General features: G+C 51.9%; 4 protein-coding genes across 7 annotated transcripts; 2 read left to right on the forward strand and 2 right to left on the reverse strand.

The window, feature by feature from the left end:
- Positions 1-2,739: 2,739 nt before the first annotated feature.
- LY6G5C (lymphocyte antigen 6 family member G5C) lies at positions 2,740-5,644 on the forward strand (the record flags this gene model as incomplete). Its single annotated transcript, XM_080805948.1, has 3 exons — positions 2,740-2,860; positions 3,936-4,085; positions 5,364-5,644. 3 exons carry the CDS (start codon positions 2,740-2,742, stop codon positions 5,525-5,527), a joined length of 435 nt encoding a protein of 144 aa, XP_080662074.1. The 3' UTR covers positions 5,528-5,644.
- A 2,611-nt stretch (positions 5,645-8,255) lies between these two features.
- Positions 8,256-10,145, reverse strand: LY6G5B (lymphocyte antigen 6 family member G5B). Its single transcript, XM_080806052.1, has 3 exons — positions 9,883-10,145; positions 9,612-9,740; positions 8,256-9,314 (listed from the first exon to the last, which is right to left on the reverse strand). Exons 1-3 carry the CDS (start codon positions 10,004-10,006, stop codon positions 8,902-8,904), a joined length of 666 nt encoding a protein of 221 aa, XP_080662178.1. The 5' UTR covers positions 10,007-10,145; the 3' UTR covers positions 8,256-8,901.
- Positions 10,146-10,791: 646 nt separating this feature from the next.
- On the reverse strand, positions 10,792-14,981 carry CSNK2B (casein kinase 2 beta). The gene is made up of 7 exons (XM_080806051.1): positions 14,677-14,981; positions 13,985-14,067; positions 13,178-13,280; positions 12,519-12,634; positions 11,996-12,071; positions 11,658-11,847; positions 10,792-11,022 (listed from the first exon to the last, which is right to left on the reverse strand). Exons 1-7 carry the CDS (start codon positions 14,963-14,965, stop codon positions 10,932-10,934), a joined length of 948 nt encoding a protein of 315 aa, XP_080662177.1. The 5' UTR covers positions 14,966-14,981; the 3' UTR covers positions 10,792-10,931.
- Positions 14,982-15,002: 21 nt separating this feature from the next.
- GPANK1 (G-patch domain and ankyrin repeats 1) lies at positions 15,003-18,283 on the forward strand. Of its 4 annotated transcripts, none has more exons than XM_080806047.1 (4): positions 15,003-15,317; positions 15,467-15,533; positions 15,886-17,118; positions 17,665-18,283. In XM_080806047.1, exons 3-4 carry the CDS (start codon positions 16,508-16,510, stop codon positions 18,107-18,109), a joined length of 1,056 nt encoding a protein of 351 aa, XP_080662173.1. In that variant the 5' UTR covers positions 15,003-15,317; positions 15,467-15,533; positions 15,886-16,507; the 3' UTR covers positions 18,110-18,283. The 4 variants fall into 4 exon arrangements, with proteins under 4 accessions (XP_080662173.1, XP_080662175.1, XP_080662174.1 ...); XM_080806049.1 differs by having other exon boundaries at positions 15,034-15,130; XM_080806048.1 differs by lacking the exon at positions 15,467-15,533 and having other exon boundaries at positions 15,034-15,317.
- Positions 18,284-18,815: the final 532 nt, after the last annotated feature.

Here is an 18,815-nt window from a genome sequence, read left to right on the forward strand (position 1 = left end):
AGAGGATGGAGGCTGGGACAAAGAATTAGCACCTAAGAAGGAAACCTGGGAAGGAGAGGGGGTCCCTGGGCTAGGCCATCCCTCATTTTCCCCTATCTTATAGATGCAGGTTCGCCCTGCACTGCTTTCAGCGTGAGCTGAAGGACCCCTTCCCCAGGAGGGTCAGGTGTCTCCTTCCTGGCTGTCACAAGTGAGTGAGGGCCAGGTACCTATCCATTCATTCATCATCCAGCCACTCAACAAGCTATCCCAACTCCCTGAGGGAGGAACCGAGTCATTCATTTGTTGTTGTTGTTGTTGTTTTTTCATTTATTTATATTCGGGTTTAAGATCGCTTCCCCCGTTTCTCTCCAGACCGCCTGGTCTAGCCTTTCCGCTAACAGAACTTGACTCTCGCCCAGCCTGATCATCCGTAGCCCCGTCCCTTGCTGGCCCCGCCCCATTCCCCCGACGCCGGCATTCTGTCCTCAGGCCCCACCTCCTTTGTTTCGTCAGCCGTTGGCTTACCCCCAGGAATCCCTCGTCCCGAGGGGGGGGCACTCAGCGTAGATACCGCCCTTCGCTGCTGTCACTGTGGCGACTACAGCAGCGCCCCGCCTCTTCACCCGGGAGAACCTCCTTGGAGCCCGTCACCGTGGCAACGAACTCACAGGGCAGTGCCAGCGCACTGGCCGCGCCCTGTCGCTTACACTGGGGAGTAACAAGATGAAACAGGGCTGCTTTGCCGGCGCTGAGGCCACGCCACCTCTCCCAGCCCCACCCAGCCCAGCCTGGGTGTGTTGCCTCCCGCTGAGCGCGGGGCCTGCGGGTCTCCTAGTCCCCAGCGAGTCTTCCCGGACTCCTTCAGGGAGCCCAGCCTTAGCTACCCGTAACTCACTAGTGCTTGGACTTGTCGCTACGGTTATATTCGAGAGAGGGGTTTCGAGGACGCCCTTTTGCCCCCTTCGCTTCAAGAGTAGCCCCCGCTCTCTGATTCTCTTCTACCACTCTGTCGTTCCTTCAACAGACATTTCGGCTGGTGCCTGGCGCCACCCCCCCCCCAAATTCATTACTCTGACTTTTTCAATATCACATTTTTCTTTTTTCATTCATCCCAAGGCTCTTGGGAGCGCAGCGGCGTGCGCTTTCCTTTCGTGATTCTTCTTTCCCGTGCGTCTTCTTGGCGCGAGTCTCCGTCCATTTCTTCCCATCTTCCCCGTCAGCACCCCGAGGCCGGATGATTTTTGGAAGGTCCGGGACTTTAAGCAGGGAGTCCTCCGGCAGGGCCGCACCCCAAACCTCCAGACCTGAAACTGGAGCAGGCGATCCGCTCTGTACGCCCAGCTCTTCCCAGAGTCCACCCACACTTAAAGTAAAAACCCCAAGGGGCGCCTGGGTGGCTCTGCTGGTTAAGCGTCTGCCTCTGGCTCGGGTCGTGATCTCCGGATCTTTGCTCACAGCGGGGAGCCTACTTCTCCCTCTTTCTGCTGCTCCTCCTGCCTGTACGCTCTCTCTGACAAATGGATAAATAAAATCTTTTTTTAAAAAATAGTAATAATAATAAACTGAAAATCCCAGGTCTCTTAGAGAGACGGATCTCGAAAGTAACAAGCTGAGTCCGTCAACCTGTCGAGCCAAGCAGGCCACGCCCCCGCCCCATGCCCCCGCAGAGGAGGTGGGCGGGGCGCCTGGGACGCCCACCGCCGCTGATTGGTTGCTGAGTAGCCTCGGGCCTGGGAGAGTTGGTGGCCCGGCAGCGCCGCCTTCCGGGGAAGCCGCGTAGTCCTCTGGTTGTCCGTTAGGGGTGAATGTCTGGGTCCCACGCGGGCACAGCTCTCCCAGGTTTTCTTCCCAGCCGTTCCCCGCCGAGAACGGAACTTGGGCTGGGGGCGGCCCCCGCATCCTCCTGGGAGCACTGAGGTGCAGTCAAGCTCGGAGAACGAGGGTACGGCGTCGGAGCCCGTGGGCGCCGGAGATCAGAACCACTGACCTGCAGCTGAGCTTAGGCGGGCAGAGGAAGGGGGGCGTAAGGAAAGGTGCTGGCCACCCGGAACCCCGACAGAGGCCACTGGACTGAATAGGTCACTGGGGACCCAAATGTCCTCGCTTTGGGATTTCTTACCGTTCCACGTTTTCTCCATCTTGGAAAGTGGTAATCACCAATCACCTCCTTATGCAAGCGTATTCCCCCACTTTTCCTCTTTCCGTATTCAGTCTAACTCCAGATCTGTCCAGTCTTTCTCCTAAACATTGGTCAGATTCATTCATACAGCCTCCTGCCTCTCTTCTGCTAGACCATACCGCCATCTTGTGACTGGACTCAGGAATAGCTTCTTCACTGGTTTCCTCACGTTGGCAATCTTTTACAAAGAGAAATCTGATCTTGTTGATCCTTTTGGTCAGTGCCCTGGACTGACCAGGCGCTCCTGGGAAGCACTCGTCTCCCTCCCCACCCCCGATTATTTCTTGTTGCCTCCCCACTAGACTGTGAGGGCAGGGATTTTGTGCCATGTTGTATCCCCAACATCTGTTACTTTGAATAAACTTCTGTAGATTAAATATGAAAGTTTCCCTCTCATTTCCTCTTGCCAGGGTCCTGTCCCCAAGGTAGAATATTAGGACTTAGTGGGGTCATGGGTGAGGACACTCTGTCTCTCTGGCTATCCTGGCACTGATTTCCACTCCAAATGGGTGTTCCCTTCCTCTTGGCCAATTTCTCTTCCACCAATATAAGCCCCAACTGGAGGCTGGTGGGCAGTCATGCATCTTATGGCAGGCCCTGCAGGTCGCTGGAGTATGGGGTCCCTGGGCCTCCACAGCATCCCCCAAGCCCTACACATGGTCCTTTTAACAGTGCTGGTCATGATGTGCTTGGTGGTTGGTAAGTGGCTCTAAGGGGTCAGAAGGGTCTCCTGGTTTGCTGAGTGGAGAAATCCACAGATAGCAGGTGTATGGGTACATCTGCCCAGGATGCTCAGGTAAACCCGGCAGGATGAAAGATGGGATGGATGGGCTTGATGGAATAATGCCTAGGGACTGGCAATAGACTGATGTTCACTCTGAGGGAGATTTCTAGTTTTTACTCCAGGGCCATCTTAACAGCAGAGACCTGAATGGAGACACTGAAGGGATGCCGTTTAAATCTGGGGCAGTGCAGAATAGGGAGGGTCCCTGGAACGTGCTAAATGATAGAACTAGGATCCCCAGAGTAGAACAAGCCTCAGTCCAGCCTGATATCTCCTCACTTGACTGCAAAACACCACCTATGTAGAAATAGGATTCAAAGCGTTTGTTCAGTATCTGCCTCACACTAAGTGCTCCTTAGTGCACTCCTCATGGGTCTGGGGACTCATTAACATGTGGTCTGGGCCAGGGACCGGAGGAAGAGGGAGCTGTATATCCTCGTGGGGAGGGCTTTGGTGACAGCGTTTAATATGAATGAAAAGACCACCAAACAGAGAATGTGGTGGTGGGCTGCTTGACATCTGTCTACCCAAAACACAGACGACTCCTATCCTGTGATGATGCAGTCTCGTTTTCACCTCTGAACATTACAGATTTAAGGAAGCATATTCAAAAGCGAGTCCATGGTGGTGGGGGACTGTAAAACCAAGTCCCAGAGGAAGAACTGTCCTCACTGAACTCCCCAAAGCTGGAATGAGGGGCCCCTGCCCAACCTTTGAACTTAGAAGCTTGCAGAGTGCTGGGCACACGTTAGCCCCTCAAATACATGTTGAACGAGTGAATGAATTCCTTAACGAGTTCCTTATTTCAGGAGGTGTAAGAGCAGAGAATGGAGATTTTAACAAGGACTTTAAGGTCTCTGATAGAGGATTAACCCAGATGGTTTTCAAGAAATGGAGTTCTTATGGTTTTCTGAGATGGGGAGGTGGGGAGGGGGGTTGACCAACCAGGAAATGAGGTGGGTTTGGAGTCAGTGTTTCTCTGTGTTCTAGGTGATTTTGATCCTGATTCGGTTCAGCTCCCCAAATACCTGCGCTGCTATCGATGCCTCTTGGAGACCAAGGAGTTGGGATGCCTTCTGGGGTCTGACATCTGCCTTGCCCCACCTGGCAGCAGCTGCATGACCCTCCTCATAAAGAACAGTGAGCTGCTTGTCTTCGGCTCAGCCCATTCTGGAAATGCATCTCTCAGCTGCACCCCGTGTTGGGTTCCTGCAACCTCTAGATACTGCTCCCCACCCTGGTCTCTTTCCTTACCTTCAGAGCCATTCTTGGTCTCCACTTCCACGCTCCTGTTCCCTAAGCCTGCCGTTGACCAGATTCTGCCTTCCTTACAGCACCCAGCCTTGTGGGGGACCCTTGTGATCACCAAATCCCCCAGTCTGTCCTCAGACTGCCTTCTCCCTGCCTGTGAGCCACAGTTCCTGCAGACCTCTCTGCCTCGTCCACTGCCTCTTCCTGGTCTCTTTCCCTGGGTCTTGCCTTATTCTCCTTGACCCTTAAGGTTCACGTTCACCAAAGTTTGGGCCTTAGCTGTCTTCCCACTTCACTCTTCCCAGAGGATTTGCTCGGATTCCTCCTCAGTTTGAATGTTAGGCCAAACTGTCATGTCAACTGGCCCTCTGGACAGCTCCACCTCATTTTTCAATTTGCTGAAAATTGTCTATATTCCCTGTTCCTCATGCCTGCTTTTCCACACAATCCCTTACACTTTTCTTTCTGCTCTCTCTCCCTTTTTCTTTCCTTCCTTCCTTCTTTCTCTCTTTTCCTCCCTCCCTCACCCTCTCTATCTTTCAGCTGGGGGCCCCTCCCTTACCTTTTTTAAAACACAAAACACATATTATGTGCCAGCACTATTTGAAGCACAATCCTCTGAGATAGGTAGTTATTACTACACCCCACCCCATTTTACAGATGAGGAAACAGAGGCACAGAAAGGTCAATTCTTTGCTCAAGTCTCCTAGAAGCTGAGTCAGTTTGTGGTGATTCCAGAAATGGTGCTCTTAACAACCACTACATGAAATCACTTTCAAATTCAAGTCTTTTTATTACACTTCTTAAAAATAGATATGGTCCAATATCAGAGTACTCAAGCATATCAAAGAGATGCCTCTCCCAATTTCTTCTTATATGGTCCCAGCCAAAGTGCTGGTTCCCCTGGAGCAAGACCCAGCTCAGCCCCCTCCAACCATTACTATATTTTGAGCGGCTCTTTCCCACCAACCTTCCACAGAATCCATAGCTGGTAACTCCCCCTGCCATCCCTGCCCCTGCCCAGTTTCAGGAATTGTTGCCTTTTGGGGATCCAGGGAAGGGTGTGGGGGCAGTGATGCTAAGTCCATATGGAGGGGATGGAGGGGTTTGGGGGTGTGCCTGGGACCTGAGATCTATGTATCACTGGTTGCTGCCATCCTTCCCCAGACAGTGGTTCTGACATCATGGTGAGTGACTGCCGCCGCAAGGAGCAGATGAGTGATTGTTCATATACCCGCTCTTCTCCAGTGTTTGGCTTCTGGATATTTTCTCGATGCTGCTTCCGGGAGTTCTGCAATAACCCCCAGAACAGAGTCTTCTATATTCCTTAGAATTTCTGCAGAGAATTTTAGAATAAAATCCTGCCAGTTGCCTTTCATCTTCCCGATTTCCAGCTGGCTGGCACAGCCAGAACAACTTCCAGTTCCTTCTACCAGCCCTCCCGGCCTCCCTCAATAGGATCCCAGCCCTATCTGCCTCTCGGTTGACACCCCTCAATACTCCTATTCCCACTCTGTCCCTCCCCCGGGCTCCCTCTCCAGAAGTCTCTGAGTTTTGCCTTCAAGTCCTCACGGTCTGACAGCTTTTCTCCTCTCTTTTCCCACCTCTCAGCTGCTTCTTTGCCTGGCTTTGCCCCTTCTCCCACTATAGGCCTCTCTCACCTCAAGTCCCCAGGTGTTCCAAATAAATTGGTGTGCAAACTATATGGCCTGTCTCTTCTGGTCGTGGTGGAGGCTGAGAGAGGCTGAGATCCTGCCTGAATGCCCCCCTGTGGGGGCAGGTAAGGGGCTCCCAGCTCTGCTGAGCTCTGCTCCTGCCCAGACTCCATGTCTTGGATTCACCTCCAGGCATGAAAAGGTGAAGAGGAACTTGAAGTGCTCCTGCAGGGATGGCTGAAAGGGCAGGGGGCATCCTTGGCAGTGGGGTCAAATCCAGAGCTGTGTGAGAACTGGAAGGGAGGTTCACAGGGGGAAGAGAGGGTGCTGGTGGGAGTGGAGCTGTGAGAGGCCCAGGCCTGGGGCGGGGTGGGGGAAGCCTTCTGTGGAAGAGTTGCTAGGTCTCGTGGAGTCTTGGACTGATCCCAGGCTCAGCTTCCCTCTTCAAGGACTGTGAAGTTACTGCAGAATTTTGGGCCTTGCGTTCCTCAGCCTCTGAGACTGTCCTCCCCTTTGCCTTGCTAGAGCTGTATAAACATAGACTTTTACACCAAAATCAGAGGTGATGGAGAAAAGTGGGCCCAGACTGCAGCGGGGGGGGGGGGGGGGGGTGCACACAGGTTTGGACCTATTTTTGGACCTCCAACTGCTCCCTGACATATATATTAATATCGGTGCTTCCTACCAGAGCACAGACCATTAAAAGAGCCATGGAGCTCTGTTAACATTTGGACAAAATGTGTAAGTGAAAATATATGCTATATGATGCCATGTGTATCAAGAATTCCTCTAAGCAGCTACAACTCAGGACAGTGGCTACCGCTGAGTTGGGAGACATGCCTGGGAGGGTGCACAAAGGCAGCCTTGGGTGCTAATAAAGGCCTTTATACTGACTGGAGGACTGGTGACACAGGTGTGTGGTTTACAAAAACTCAAGTTATGGTGTATGCAAGCTTCTGTGTGTTTTGCCAGAGGTTTAAAAATAGGCCAGAGGGGCACCTGGTTGGCTTAGTTGGTACAATGTGTCACTTTTGATCTCCCGGTTGTGAGTTTGAGCCCCACATTGGGGATAGAGATTCCTTTAAAAAGTAGTAGTAACAGGGGCACACTTGGTGGCTCAGTTGGTTAAGTGTCTGCCTTTTGGGCCCTGCATCAAGCTCCCTGCTTAGCTGGGGGTCTGCTTCTCCCTCCCCCTCCTCCCTGCTTGTTGTGTTCTCTCGAGAGAGGGGGAAGCAGGCTCCTTGCTGAGCAGAGAGCCTGATGTAGGGCTCAATCCCAGAACCCTGAGATCATGACCTGACCGAAGTCAGAGGCTTTAACCCACTGAGCCACCCAGGCGCCCCTGCTTGTGTTCTCTCAAATAAATAAAATCTTTAAACATTTTAAAAAGTAGTAGTTAATACATACATACATGAATGCCACAATCTGTATGTACCTTTGTCCCTAGGGCATGTGTCTATTTTGGAGGCTCTCATTTTCACCTGTACACACACTTACATGCATTCTTTCAAGCCTATGAGGTACTAGCCCCTCCTTGACAGGTGACCAAAGTAAGGTAGGGACAAACTTATCCAAATGGCAAAGGAGCTGGGATTGGGTACCCCAACCAAAGCTGTACTACTTTTCAGATAAAGGTTTCACAACCCCAGCACTGGTTTATGAGATTCAGAATGAGCTGTACTCATTAACACCAAGCCCAGAGCAGTGTGTTTACTGCACAAATGGAAAAAGTTATGAATATTCATTATTGCTTTTTATATGCTTGTAGTTTTTCAAATGGAGTATTAAAATTAAAGATCTAGCAATGGCAGCTCCAACCATGTATCTCTGAACACCCCCATGCCCCAACGTAGCTCCCTACTGAGGGGTCCTGAGTGCCAGGATCCTAAAAAGAACAGGCAAGAACCCAGATCCCTCAGCACCAGGTAACTCTGAGATACAGACCTGGGCCCCTTGGTTTGCTCCTGAGTTTTCCTGGTTCAAAGGTTTTTCCACCCCTCTTAGATGGAAAACCCTGATGTGACCGGGGTTTAACTTTCTATGTTTTGTTTCTAGGGCAACCTTTTTTTAAATTAAAGATTTTATTTTTAAATAATCTCTACACCCAATGTGGGGTTCGAACTTAACTCCAGGATCAAGAGTCGCATACTCTACTGACTGAACCAGACAGGCACCCCTATAAGGCAAGTCAAAGGCTAAGAAATCATAACCCTCACAGCTGAACAGATCTCTAACTAAGCAGAAGGTGGGATGGATATAGGCTTTTAGGGGACAAGCCATGAGGAAGCCACAAAGGCCAAGTAGAGTGGGCCAGGCTGTAGATGGTTTGATCCCCATGCCCAATCAACCTTCTTTTTGTTCACACCTGAGCCTGACCCCATAAACAGTGTGACACAGTCTCAGTCCAGTCCATTTATTGTGGAGGTTGTGGAGAGCAAGCAGGAAATGTGGAGCAGAGCAGGCCAGACCCTCACCTCTCCTCTCCTCTGGCATCTGCTGAAGTGGGTGTCAGGCCTCAGTGATGCCAAGTGGGGCTGAGGAGGCCAGGGACTGCAACAAGAGAGGAGAGAAACAGACGACCAGAGCAAGGGTGGGGGTGGAGGCAATGAGGCAGGGACAACACAGTGCCTAGTCAGGAAGTGTGCAGGTAAGTCTACCCTTCATTCTTCTTGTTGCAAGTTCAGTCTGGGTCTCAAGATAGGCACAGGATGTGATCTACAACCAGATCTAAACGGGGGCAGGTGACCAGACTGACAAAGGATTTGAAAGATGAGGGGGGATGACAAGCTCCGGTGATAGGAAAGGGATGAGAAAGCCACTGTGTCTTCCCCAGGCCAGCCTGGGCAAACTCTGAACTCATTATTTTCTAGGAGGGGGAGCACTGCCAGTTTCTGGGAAAGAAAAGATCCCAAAGCCACAATCCTGCTGCGGAAGGGAGGTCAGAGAAATCACAGAGCAGAGAACATGGGTGTTCTAGGAGGGCAGCGCAGGGGGCTGTGGTGTTAGAGAAGAGATGCTGGAATGGAGTGAAATCCAGGAAGGCTAAGCCATCAGGGCCTAGCCCAGGGAAGAACCAAAAGTCCTGAACTGTTGAGGAACAAATATATGTGACGTAGGTCAGCAATGGACAAGTTCAGGTTCAGGGGCAGGATGGCCAGGGGGTCCAGGCCTTTGGGCTCCTTCCCAGCATGGAAGCTGTGGAGGGGCAGTGAGAGGTTCAGGGCCTGGTAGAACCACTGGATCTGGGACTCGGACAGGGGCAGGGCCCAGGCCCCAGCTGGGGGATCAGCCAGGGGATCAGCCAGGGAGCTGCGGAGCTGGGGACTAGACCAGGAGTTGCAGTAATCATACTGGCAGCACTGGGCCTGGTACCAGTATTCTGAGAAGTAGGTATTACGTTTTTCTTGGCAGCGGTAAGAATTATACTGTCCACAGCCTCGGATGAAGAAACGAATCTTGGTATCTGGAGAAGAGGGAACAGCTAGCTAGTAACTCCCACTGCCTCCCAGTCCCCAAACCTGTTATCCTTACCCTAGACTCTGCCCATGCCTCACCCAGACCCGACTTCCATCCCAGACTCCTTCCCTCTGAAGGAAGGAAAAACTGGCTCAACAGACCTCCCCAGAACCCTAGACTCCTCCTTCCAGGATCCTGCTGTCTTCCTCTTGTACCCCAGGCCCTAAGCAGCCCTCATCTGAGAGGAAAGGAGACCAGGCCATGGGCTATCCCACCAGCAGCCCCTTCCTGGGGTTTGACTCACCATAATAGATGGTGATCACCATACACGGTGATGGGGTGCTGATGGTGCACTTCTCTGAGCCTGAAATGCACCCTGCAGAAGGGTCTTCTAAGAGGCAGAGGTGGCAGGTCCGGACTTCAGGAACAGGAGCTGGGGAAGCAGAAGACAGGTGGGGTGGGAGTGCTGGCTCATTCCAAGTTCTGCTTGCAGGGAGCCTGGGAACCAGAGCTACAGCCCCACCCCATTCCAGGACTCAGTCACTTCTCCCTCCTCGCCCCTGGGCCCCACTTACCTTTTCCCACTGCGAAGCCCACCATGACCAGCACACCTACAAGCATATGCACCTTCATGATGGAATTCTGGGGAGAAGGGCAGTCTCTGAGGGGTATCCTGAAACCCCACCTTCCTGTGACCATGCTATTTGATCCTGAGCTGCAAGGTGGTTTTGGTAGACAGTTTGAGCAGGAGCTGTAGACGCAGAGCTATATTCCTCAGCTGGGGGAGGAAGTTATTAACTCGGCTGGAGGACGGCATGTCCTCACCCACAAGGTGGGGTTCCTGAACGTGGGAACAGTGGCCCAGACAACACCTGGCCTTTATCCAGCTGTCTATTGTTCTCATGCCCTGAAAAGATCTATTCCCACACCTCAAGGATCTACGGATCAGCTTCTGTCTCTGGTACCACATGCTGTCCTTCCCACAGCAGTACGGTCCCTACTGTGCTGGGAAAAACTTTGGCCAGGTACCCAGGGTTCCCATCCTTCTAAGAGCATATCTCAGCTCTCCCAGCAGGGGGCGCACAGACACCATCCTGCAGCAATTGTGGACCTTGTCCCTCTCCACCCCTTACAGTTCTGTTTACTTCAGTACCACTTGCCCTGTAAAATCAAAACTGGAAGATTTTGTTGTTGGTTATACTACTTACGGTACAAATAAAGAAACACCTTAGGTGGCTGAAAAAGAACAAATATGTCTCTAGACTTTGGAATCTGATTTTCCCCTCGGGCTGTGGCCTTGTACATCTCCACATTCAGTACTAGAAATTCTGCTCTGCTGCTAAAAACCTCACCCAAACCCACTGGGCACCAATCTGTGCTGGTTTTCAACTTGAGGAGGGTGGGCTGGGCCATGAGGCCCCTGGAATCAGGCACAGCAGTACCCTCCCGTCCCCCAACCCCAAGCACCAGCAGACCAGCTCATGGCCTTTTCTTCCACTTTATTTCATATTCCCACCACAATAATGACTCCTTTAATTTAAACTAAAAACCATAGAGGATTCCTGAAAGGGTGGCAGCAAAGGATCGGAGGTGTCAAAGACTGAGGGTCAGGTGGGATGGGGAATCAGCGAATCGTCTTGACTGGGCTCTTGAAGTTGCTGGCGGCTTGGAGCTGCAGTTGGTAGGCCATTGGATGGATCTTGAAACCGTAGAGCCTGGGCCGGGACAAAGGTCAGAGAGGCAGCAGTGTGAGCCCCACCGTGGCCCTGCCAGTGGCCTGAGTTTCCACCTCCCCACCCCAGCTTCTCCATGGGTCTGCTCAGTGCTTAAGGACAGTGGCTCCCAAATGTCTTCCCTCCAGGATACTGGGAAATGTACTTTAAACAGCCATTAAAACTCAAATTCTAGGCTACATGTAAACACACACACACACACACGTATGTATGTGATTGCATGTTTGTGTGTGTGCAGATCAGCACTTGTTTCAATATAATACCAAACTGTTCTTCCCAATAAACATGATGTTCCGGGAAAATAAACCACACTTTTTCCTGGCAAAAAGTTGAACACCCAAGATGATGACAAAAACAGCTACCATTTAAATGGTACTTCAGGTGCCAAATGTTTTTCAAAGCAACTATTTAAATATACCTTATCGGTCAACTACTATCATCATCCCCATTTCACGGATAAGGGAACTGAGGCACAGGGAGGCAAATACCTTTCCCAAGGTTATGTGCTCTGAGAAAGGCAAACCTCAAGAAAGGACCATGCCCTGTCTTCCCTCCTCTCTAGGGAATCCCAAACCTTTCCTTTGACTTTGATAGGTGATTCTATCCCTGCTCCCCACCTGGGCACAAACTGGTTGGCGGGCCGCTTGGGCCGGTACTCAGGGTGCACCATGAAGAGCATGTGAGGGAAACCGGTGCCGAAGTAGGCGCCGTCCGTGTGATGGTGCCTCGATGACTTGGGTGTGTACACGTCCATGCACTTGGGGCAGTAGAGCTTCACCATGGCCTCACCTGGGATGTCCGAAAGGCCTGGGAGACAGCCAGACTCAGCAGGCCGGGCACCCCCAAGCCTGCCCCACCTCCCTCCCAGATTCAGGCCCAGACTTGCTGAGCCCCAACTCCTTCCCAGGAGTACTGGCCATTTGATGTGGCCTCCTTTCCCTTCTCTAACACTCACCGATGGGAAGCATTGGCTGGTTCTCACAGTACACACGGGGACAGTAGCCAAAGTCTCCCTGCTGGTACTTTTCCAACTGAGGTGAATAAAATGAAAGGGGTTGGTGGGTAGGTATGAACAGAAGAGGCAAATCCCTTCGTCAGCCCAACCCACATTGCTCTGTCCTCCACTCCTGCCTTTCTGTCCAGAGACCCCTTCAAGCTGGCCCAAATGGGCCCTCATACTCCCCTGCTTCCTCTGGAGATTAGGCAGGTTACAGACCATCAGAGCCATTCGCTGTTTGTTCCCTGAGGAAGAGGCAAACTGCAACAACTTCCTGTCCGAGGTCATGTCTCCCTCCCTGTAAACACCTCAGTCAGCACAACCCCAACTGGGATTTAATTCCCAGTCCCTGTATCTGGGGTTCTTCCCCTCGTCTCAGCTACATTCCTTGACAAGGTTGAAAACATGTGACTCCTCGCTGCAGGAACCTCTGTTTCCCTTACTGCCTCAGAGGAGTCAAGTGGGAGCAGAGAGGCCTCACCATCTGGGCGATGCCACGGTTGGTGAGGATATAGCGGGCGTGGATCAATCCATAAAGCATCTCGGCTGCCTGCTCAATCAGGTCGCTCTGGTTGGGGTTGTCTTCCAGCTCTTCATCTGAAACATGGCCCCAGCCAATTGAAACCACTTGTCTTACAGCTTTCTTAGATGTCCCACCCACCTCCAGGGGTTGCTGGCTACAGTTTGCCTGGCACTCATCTCTGCACCACCCGTCACCTGCGCATTTGACCCAGAAACTCCACAAACCCAAGGCAACTCTGCCTTCTTTCTACACTTCTTTAACCTTTTCTCTCTTCTTTCCCTCCCGACTCTCAACAAATAAATGAAAAATATCAATGCAAAAGATGGCACTCTAGACTAAAAGGTAAGAGGCAAAACAAAGAAACAGGAAATGAGACCCATGGGGAAACTAGCATCAGGGGATAGAGCCAATTACAGGATCAGAGTGTGGGAACAGGTGGTGTAAGTCACAAAACCAGGCAAAAGTCAGATGGGGGACCAAAATGAAGGACAGGACTTTGGATAAAAGGAGTCGGAATACCAAAGGAAAATTTGTAAATTCAATAAGCAAATAAATAAGAATACGAAAACAGAAACAAAAACCCATACACACACAAAACAACCCCAAAGGTGCCTCACCAGGCTCCAGGTCCAAGATCATGTCTAGAGCTTGTCGATAGTGAGGCACCTGCTCATTGAGTCCAGTGAGATTGAATTTGTCCTGGATGTAGTCCTCATCCACCTGTCAGGATGTGGAAGTCAAGAAACTCATAGCAGAATCCTCAGCTTTGACCTGGGCACATTGCTCTAACTGGTGGCTTATTCTCAAGACAACTGCTTCTGTTTCCCCTCATAACCCAATTCCAACTTAGCAGAAGTACTTGAGTCTCTCTCCCCAGTTCACATACACTGCCTTTCCACATAAGCTTTTACTTTTTTTAAAAACAGCTGTAACAATCTCCTCTTTAAAGAAACATTCCTTTCAAAATCCCTGTTCCTACTCCTGCCCCACATCTCTACAAATCTATTTTGTCCTCTCCTTAGGGGAAACCGGATTTCCAAGGAAAGTGGAGACTGAATAGCTTGGGTCCTGTGGGCAGTTACAATCCTTTGTATTATCAGCACACAACTTTGTACGTTACAAAACATTTTCACAAACAGCATTTTAATTCTAACAGACTCCCAAAATATGGACTACCAGTAGCAATCTAATAATAATAATAAAGTTGACTCGTCCAATGTTACATTGCTGGAAGATAACAGGCTCGGGACTTGGACAGTCTTGCCACTTCACAAGTTAGTGAAGGGGGCTACTGAAGGGACTTTTCCTTGACAGGAAAAAGTTTCCATGGCAGCCTGTAAGAGAAGTGTATGGAAACTAAATATGTGGGAAAATACATAGCCAAACTTTGTGTGGAGATGCCCGGGAGACCGAGGAGAACTCACTTCACAGAAAAATTCATTGCCACGGAGCCCACAGAACCAGGAAATCCAGGACACCTCCTCTGAGCTGCTCATCTTCACGTCAGCTGGGGGAAAAAAAAGGGTCTAAGTAAAGCCCAAGCTCTCCCACCCTGCTTCTGGTATCCTCCCTCCTCCCACACTTTGCTCTCCAACAATGAAAGAATTTGGGGCCACCTTTCCTTAAAGGATCCTAGACTCTGGAGCACCCCTCTCCAGTTCCTGTTATTCACACCTCAGCCCCTTTTCTGAACTTACAGATTCTCTGGAGTCCCACCACTCTTCGAGTCCCATCACTTTGGACAGGTCTTAACCATCAGTCCTACCCATATCCCTAACGCTGCCGAAGACCTGCTCCCTCTCCTCTTCATGTCAACTCGGGCAGGGCCGTGGGCTCGAGATCCCTACCCTACAGGTCTCTGCATGTCCCCTGCGCCTTTCCCAAAGGTTCCGAAGTTTATCCTTTCCAAGCAAAGGTGGGCCCTTTTTTCTCTCACGGCCTGGGGATCACCGTGAGGTCCCGTTCACAGGAGTCCCCACAACCCGCCTCCGCCCCTCAGGCCATCCCTCCCTCCCCCAGTGCCGGACCGGGTCCCCACCCCCACATCAACGCGCGGAGACCCCATGTGCCGCGCCTAAGGACAGGGAACTCGCCGCAGCGACGACCTCAGACTCACCGGCAGGACGGGGACCGGGAAGAGGGCGGGGGAGGGGAGTTGCCGCTTCCAAGGAACCGCGAGGGCTACAACGCAGGCCACGGACCCGACCGCGGCAGCCGAAGTGGGGTGGGGGGGAATGGAAATTGGGGAGGGTGGGGAAAGGGCAACGCGCAAACGCCAAGGGTCGGGCGCCGCAGTGAACGCCGGGAAGTGAAGTCCCTAGTAAAGAGAAACTGGCGAAACGAGAGAAAGGCGAACTACGAATCCCAAGACAACTCAAGAACGACCCTGGCGTCGCGAGGCCCATGAGCAGGACGCTCGGGGGGGGCGGGGCGAAGCGAGGTGCCACCGGAAGCGGAAGCGCAGTACCCCGTTCTGGGTCAGGGAGTATGCGAAATATAGTTGTAGGATTCCGCGGCTGAGGGGCCGAGAGGGGGCGGGGAAAGGAACGAGGCTGGCGGGCCGGTTTCCTGTACGTACCCTCACGCAGCTAGGGTCGGCTTTAGGCGCTTGCCTTAAGCCCAGGGTACTGACCTTATCCCCGGCCAACCCACCGTGTCCTCATTGCTTGTCGAGCCTCTCGCCCAAGTCAGGCCCGCCACTGAAGGCCCCGTTGGGGCCCGAGTTTCACCCCGGGGTCTGGTCTCCTCAGGCGGGAGGTGAGACCGGGCTCCTTGCTGAGGGACGTGGGAAGGGTGGGCTGGGCTGAGGTGAGCGGTGTGAAAACCGGGACGGCCCCCTGCGCTCACCTGTGGTGGCGCCAGCCATTCTGCTGCTCGTCCCCTTGCACTTCTCCATTTCCTCTTAGGGCTTGAATGGAGGGGCCCTCTGCTGCAGCCACTAAGTGTGACCTTCGAACCCTGGTCAGAATAATGGTGAGGGGCAGCGTGACGTTATTTCATTTCACGGCTTCGGGGCATTCCACAGGTTTCCTTCCGCCTCCTCAGAGCCTTCTTAACTCACAGAGTGGTTTCGCAGCTCCAAAAAATGAGCCCGGAGCGGGGGCCACGTGCTGGGAGGCGAAGGGCATTGTGGGGGCGTTATGTTAAAGTAGGACCCCAACCGACAGAGCCTCTGTCCTCGCGCTACCTGGGCACGTGGCATTTTGAGCGGATGCTATTGGAAGGGTCCCGGGTGGGGAAGCTGAACCTAGCTTTGCAAACCTAGCGCTTTGCACATGACTGAGCCCTCAAGTTATGTTTTGTGTGTGTGTGTGTTTTTTCCTAGTTACGCATGCGTGTTGGGGTCATGGCTATTTGATCGTCAGCTCCTTTGCTTAGAGTGGCGCCGTTTCGCCGTACGGAGACTACGAAGTCACAGAGACTGGAGCTTCTCCCCCTGCTCTCTTATTTCTGTGTTAAAGCTTCTTTTTATTTGGGAAGATGAGACCCGGACACAGGATCAAGGAAGATTTAAAGGGCTAGGCTGATTGTTTTCTTTTTTCCTTTTCTTTCTTTCTTTCTTTCTTTCTTTTTTTGGCTGATTGTTTTCTTAATGGTACATCTTATCTGGTGGTCAAGTTTCAGAGAGAAGCTGTTTTTATTATTGGTGAGGACGGGGATGGGGGCAGAAAGCAACCTCTGGGCAACCTCATTGAATCTTCTTTTTTAATAACCTTTACTAAACTGTATGGGCTGTTATTATAGGGTTCCCTGTTTCTCCACATGACCTATGGTCCTAGGTTGTGAGGTCACTTAGGGAACAAGAGGGTTTTTTTTACTTTAAGGCTATTTCTTGTCCCAGCAGGTCTCTGGGGGTGGCTCCGGTCAGTGCAGAGCCACCAAGGGATTGGCTTGCTTGTCTCATACTCCCTTTATCTAGTCTCATCTTCTCAGTTCTCCCAAAAGCCATGTCCAGGCCCTCCCTCATCAGCTTCACTCCAGCCACCAACCCCAGCGACCTCTGGATAGATGGGCAGCAGCAGTCACAGCCTCAAGAGCTGGAGCCCACCGTGGATGGGACTGCAGCCCGGGCTTTTTATGAGGCCCTGATTGCAGATGAGAGCAGTGTCCCTGAATCTCAGAGATCTCAGCCTGAACCTATCAGTAAGAGAAAGAGGAAGAAGAGAAGAATGATGAGGGAAGCTGCTTCAGGAGCCTCAGGAGAACATGGACAAAGGAGATCCCTTGAGGCAGAGGACAAGATGACCCAGTGGATACTGAGGGCAGCTCAGGAGGGAGACCTGGCAGAACTAAGAAGGCTGTTGGATCCCTGTGAGGAAGGGGGAGCCGGGGGCAATATCAACGCTCGGGATGCCTTCTGGTGGACCCCCCTGATGTGTGCTGCTCGAGCAGGTCAGGGGGCTGCTGTGCGTTATCTCCTGGGCCGTGGAGCTGCCTGGGTGGGCGTCTGTGAGCTGGGTGGCAAGGATGCTGCTCAGCTGGCTGAAGAAGCAGGTTTCCCTGAGGTGGCGCGCATGGTCAGAGAGAGCCATGGAGAGACGAGGAGTACAGAGAACCGGTGAGGGGAAGCCTTAGCCCATGCCCATCTTTCAGTGTGTTCTGACCTTCCTAGCCACTCCACACCAGAGGCTCTAGAACAGAGCTGAAGTTTATCTTCCTGATCCCCCAGTATAGGTTGATACGGCAGTGTAATAGAGTGAAAATAAGCATGAGCTCCCTGGGTTTAAATCCTAATTCTACTTACTTGGGCAAGAACCTAATTTTAATGTGCCTCATTTTCGTTATCTGAGAAATGCAGGTAATAAGAGCACCTGTTAGGATTTAAAGGGTCAGTATACGTAAAGTGCTAGAATGATGCTTACCACATAGTAAGCACTGTATATATATTAATTGTAGCCATTATTATGCTTTGCCCAAGAGCTTGTGAGGCCTGGTTGCCATTTCTTCTCCCAGCTGTTCCCCTCTGGGTCCCTCACTGCTAAGTGGGTTGGAAGGCAACTTGTTTTTTAGCAGAAAGACTGGAAGGACTTCCCACCTTGCTACCCCACTCTGAGGCCTCAACTCTTTCCCTGCCCTGAACTCTTTCTCTTTTTTTCCTCTGCAGGTCCCAGTCCCCCTCCATCCGGTACTGTGAGACCTGTGATGCCCACTTTCAAGACTCTAACCATTACACATCCACTGCTCACCTGCTGTCACTGCCCCGTGATCTCAGGTCCCCCAACCTGCCCATTGGAGTTTCCTCCTCCAGCCCAGGCTTCAAGTTGCTGCTGAGGGGTGGCTGGGAGCCAGGAATGGGGCTGGGACCCCGGGGTGAGGGCCGCACCAACCCCATCCCAACTGTCCTCAAGAGGGACCAGGAAGGATTAGGTTACAGATCAGTGCCCCAACCCCGAGTCACACACTTCCTGGCTCGAGATACTCGGGCCGTGGCTGGGAGGGAGAGAGCCCCTCGGGTGACCACACTGAGCCGGAGGGAGAAGAGAAGGCAGGAGGAGAAGGACAGGGCCTGGGAGCGGGATCTGAGGACATACATGAACCTTGAGTTCTGACCTTGGTAAGTAAGGTCTGATCCTGGTCTGTTACTAAAGTCTGAACTTGGATCTAGGCACTTTGGCTTTTACTTTCTGGGGTCTTTCCAGGTCCCAGATCCTCAGATTTTAGTCGGTGGGCTCTGCCTTTGGAAGAGAGGAGCCGAGAGCTGAAAATAAATCAAACTTCTTCCTCTTTTGTGTTTATTCACTTTTCTGGAAGCTATTGTGGGAAAGCCAAAGTCTGGGAGCCACATGCAAGTCCCACCTGAGCCAGAAGGGGTAGCCCTTCCTGGTGGCATGACCGGGTCACCTACCTGCCAGTCTGGTTAATTTCCAGGGCCTAGGCCCTGCGTGGAATGCCCCACCTATTCTTTCAGTCTCCTGAACCAGGAATTGCCCAAGCTCTATGCCAGTCTCGCCTACCCCAGGAAGCATCTCCTGACTTCTGCAGCCAATTCGATCACTGTTTTTATTTTTATTTTTTCTACTACCGATTTTTAAATGTTCTATTTATTTATTTATTTAACAGAGAGGGACAGAGAGGTCGCAAGTCGGCAGAGAGGCAGACAGAGAGAGTGGGAAGCAGGCTCCCTGCTGAGCAGAGAGCCTGATGTGGGGCTCAATCTCAGGATCCTGAGATCATGATCTGTGCTGAAGGCAGAGGTTTAACCCACTGAGCCACCCAGGTGCCCCTCAATTACTCAATTTTAAACAAGATCAAATA

The sequence above is a fragment of the Martes martes genome (assembly GCF_963455335.1).
Source record: "Martes martes genome assembly, chromosome: 6".
Taxonomy (NCBI): Eukaryota; Metazoa; Chordata; class Mammalia; order Carnivora; family Mustelidae; genus Martes; species Martes martes.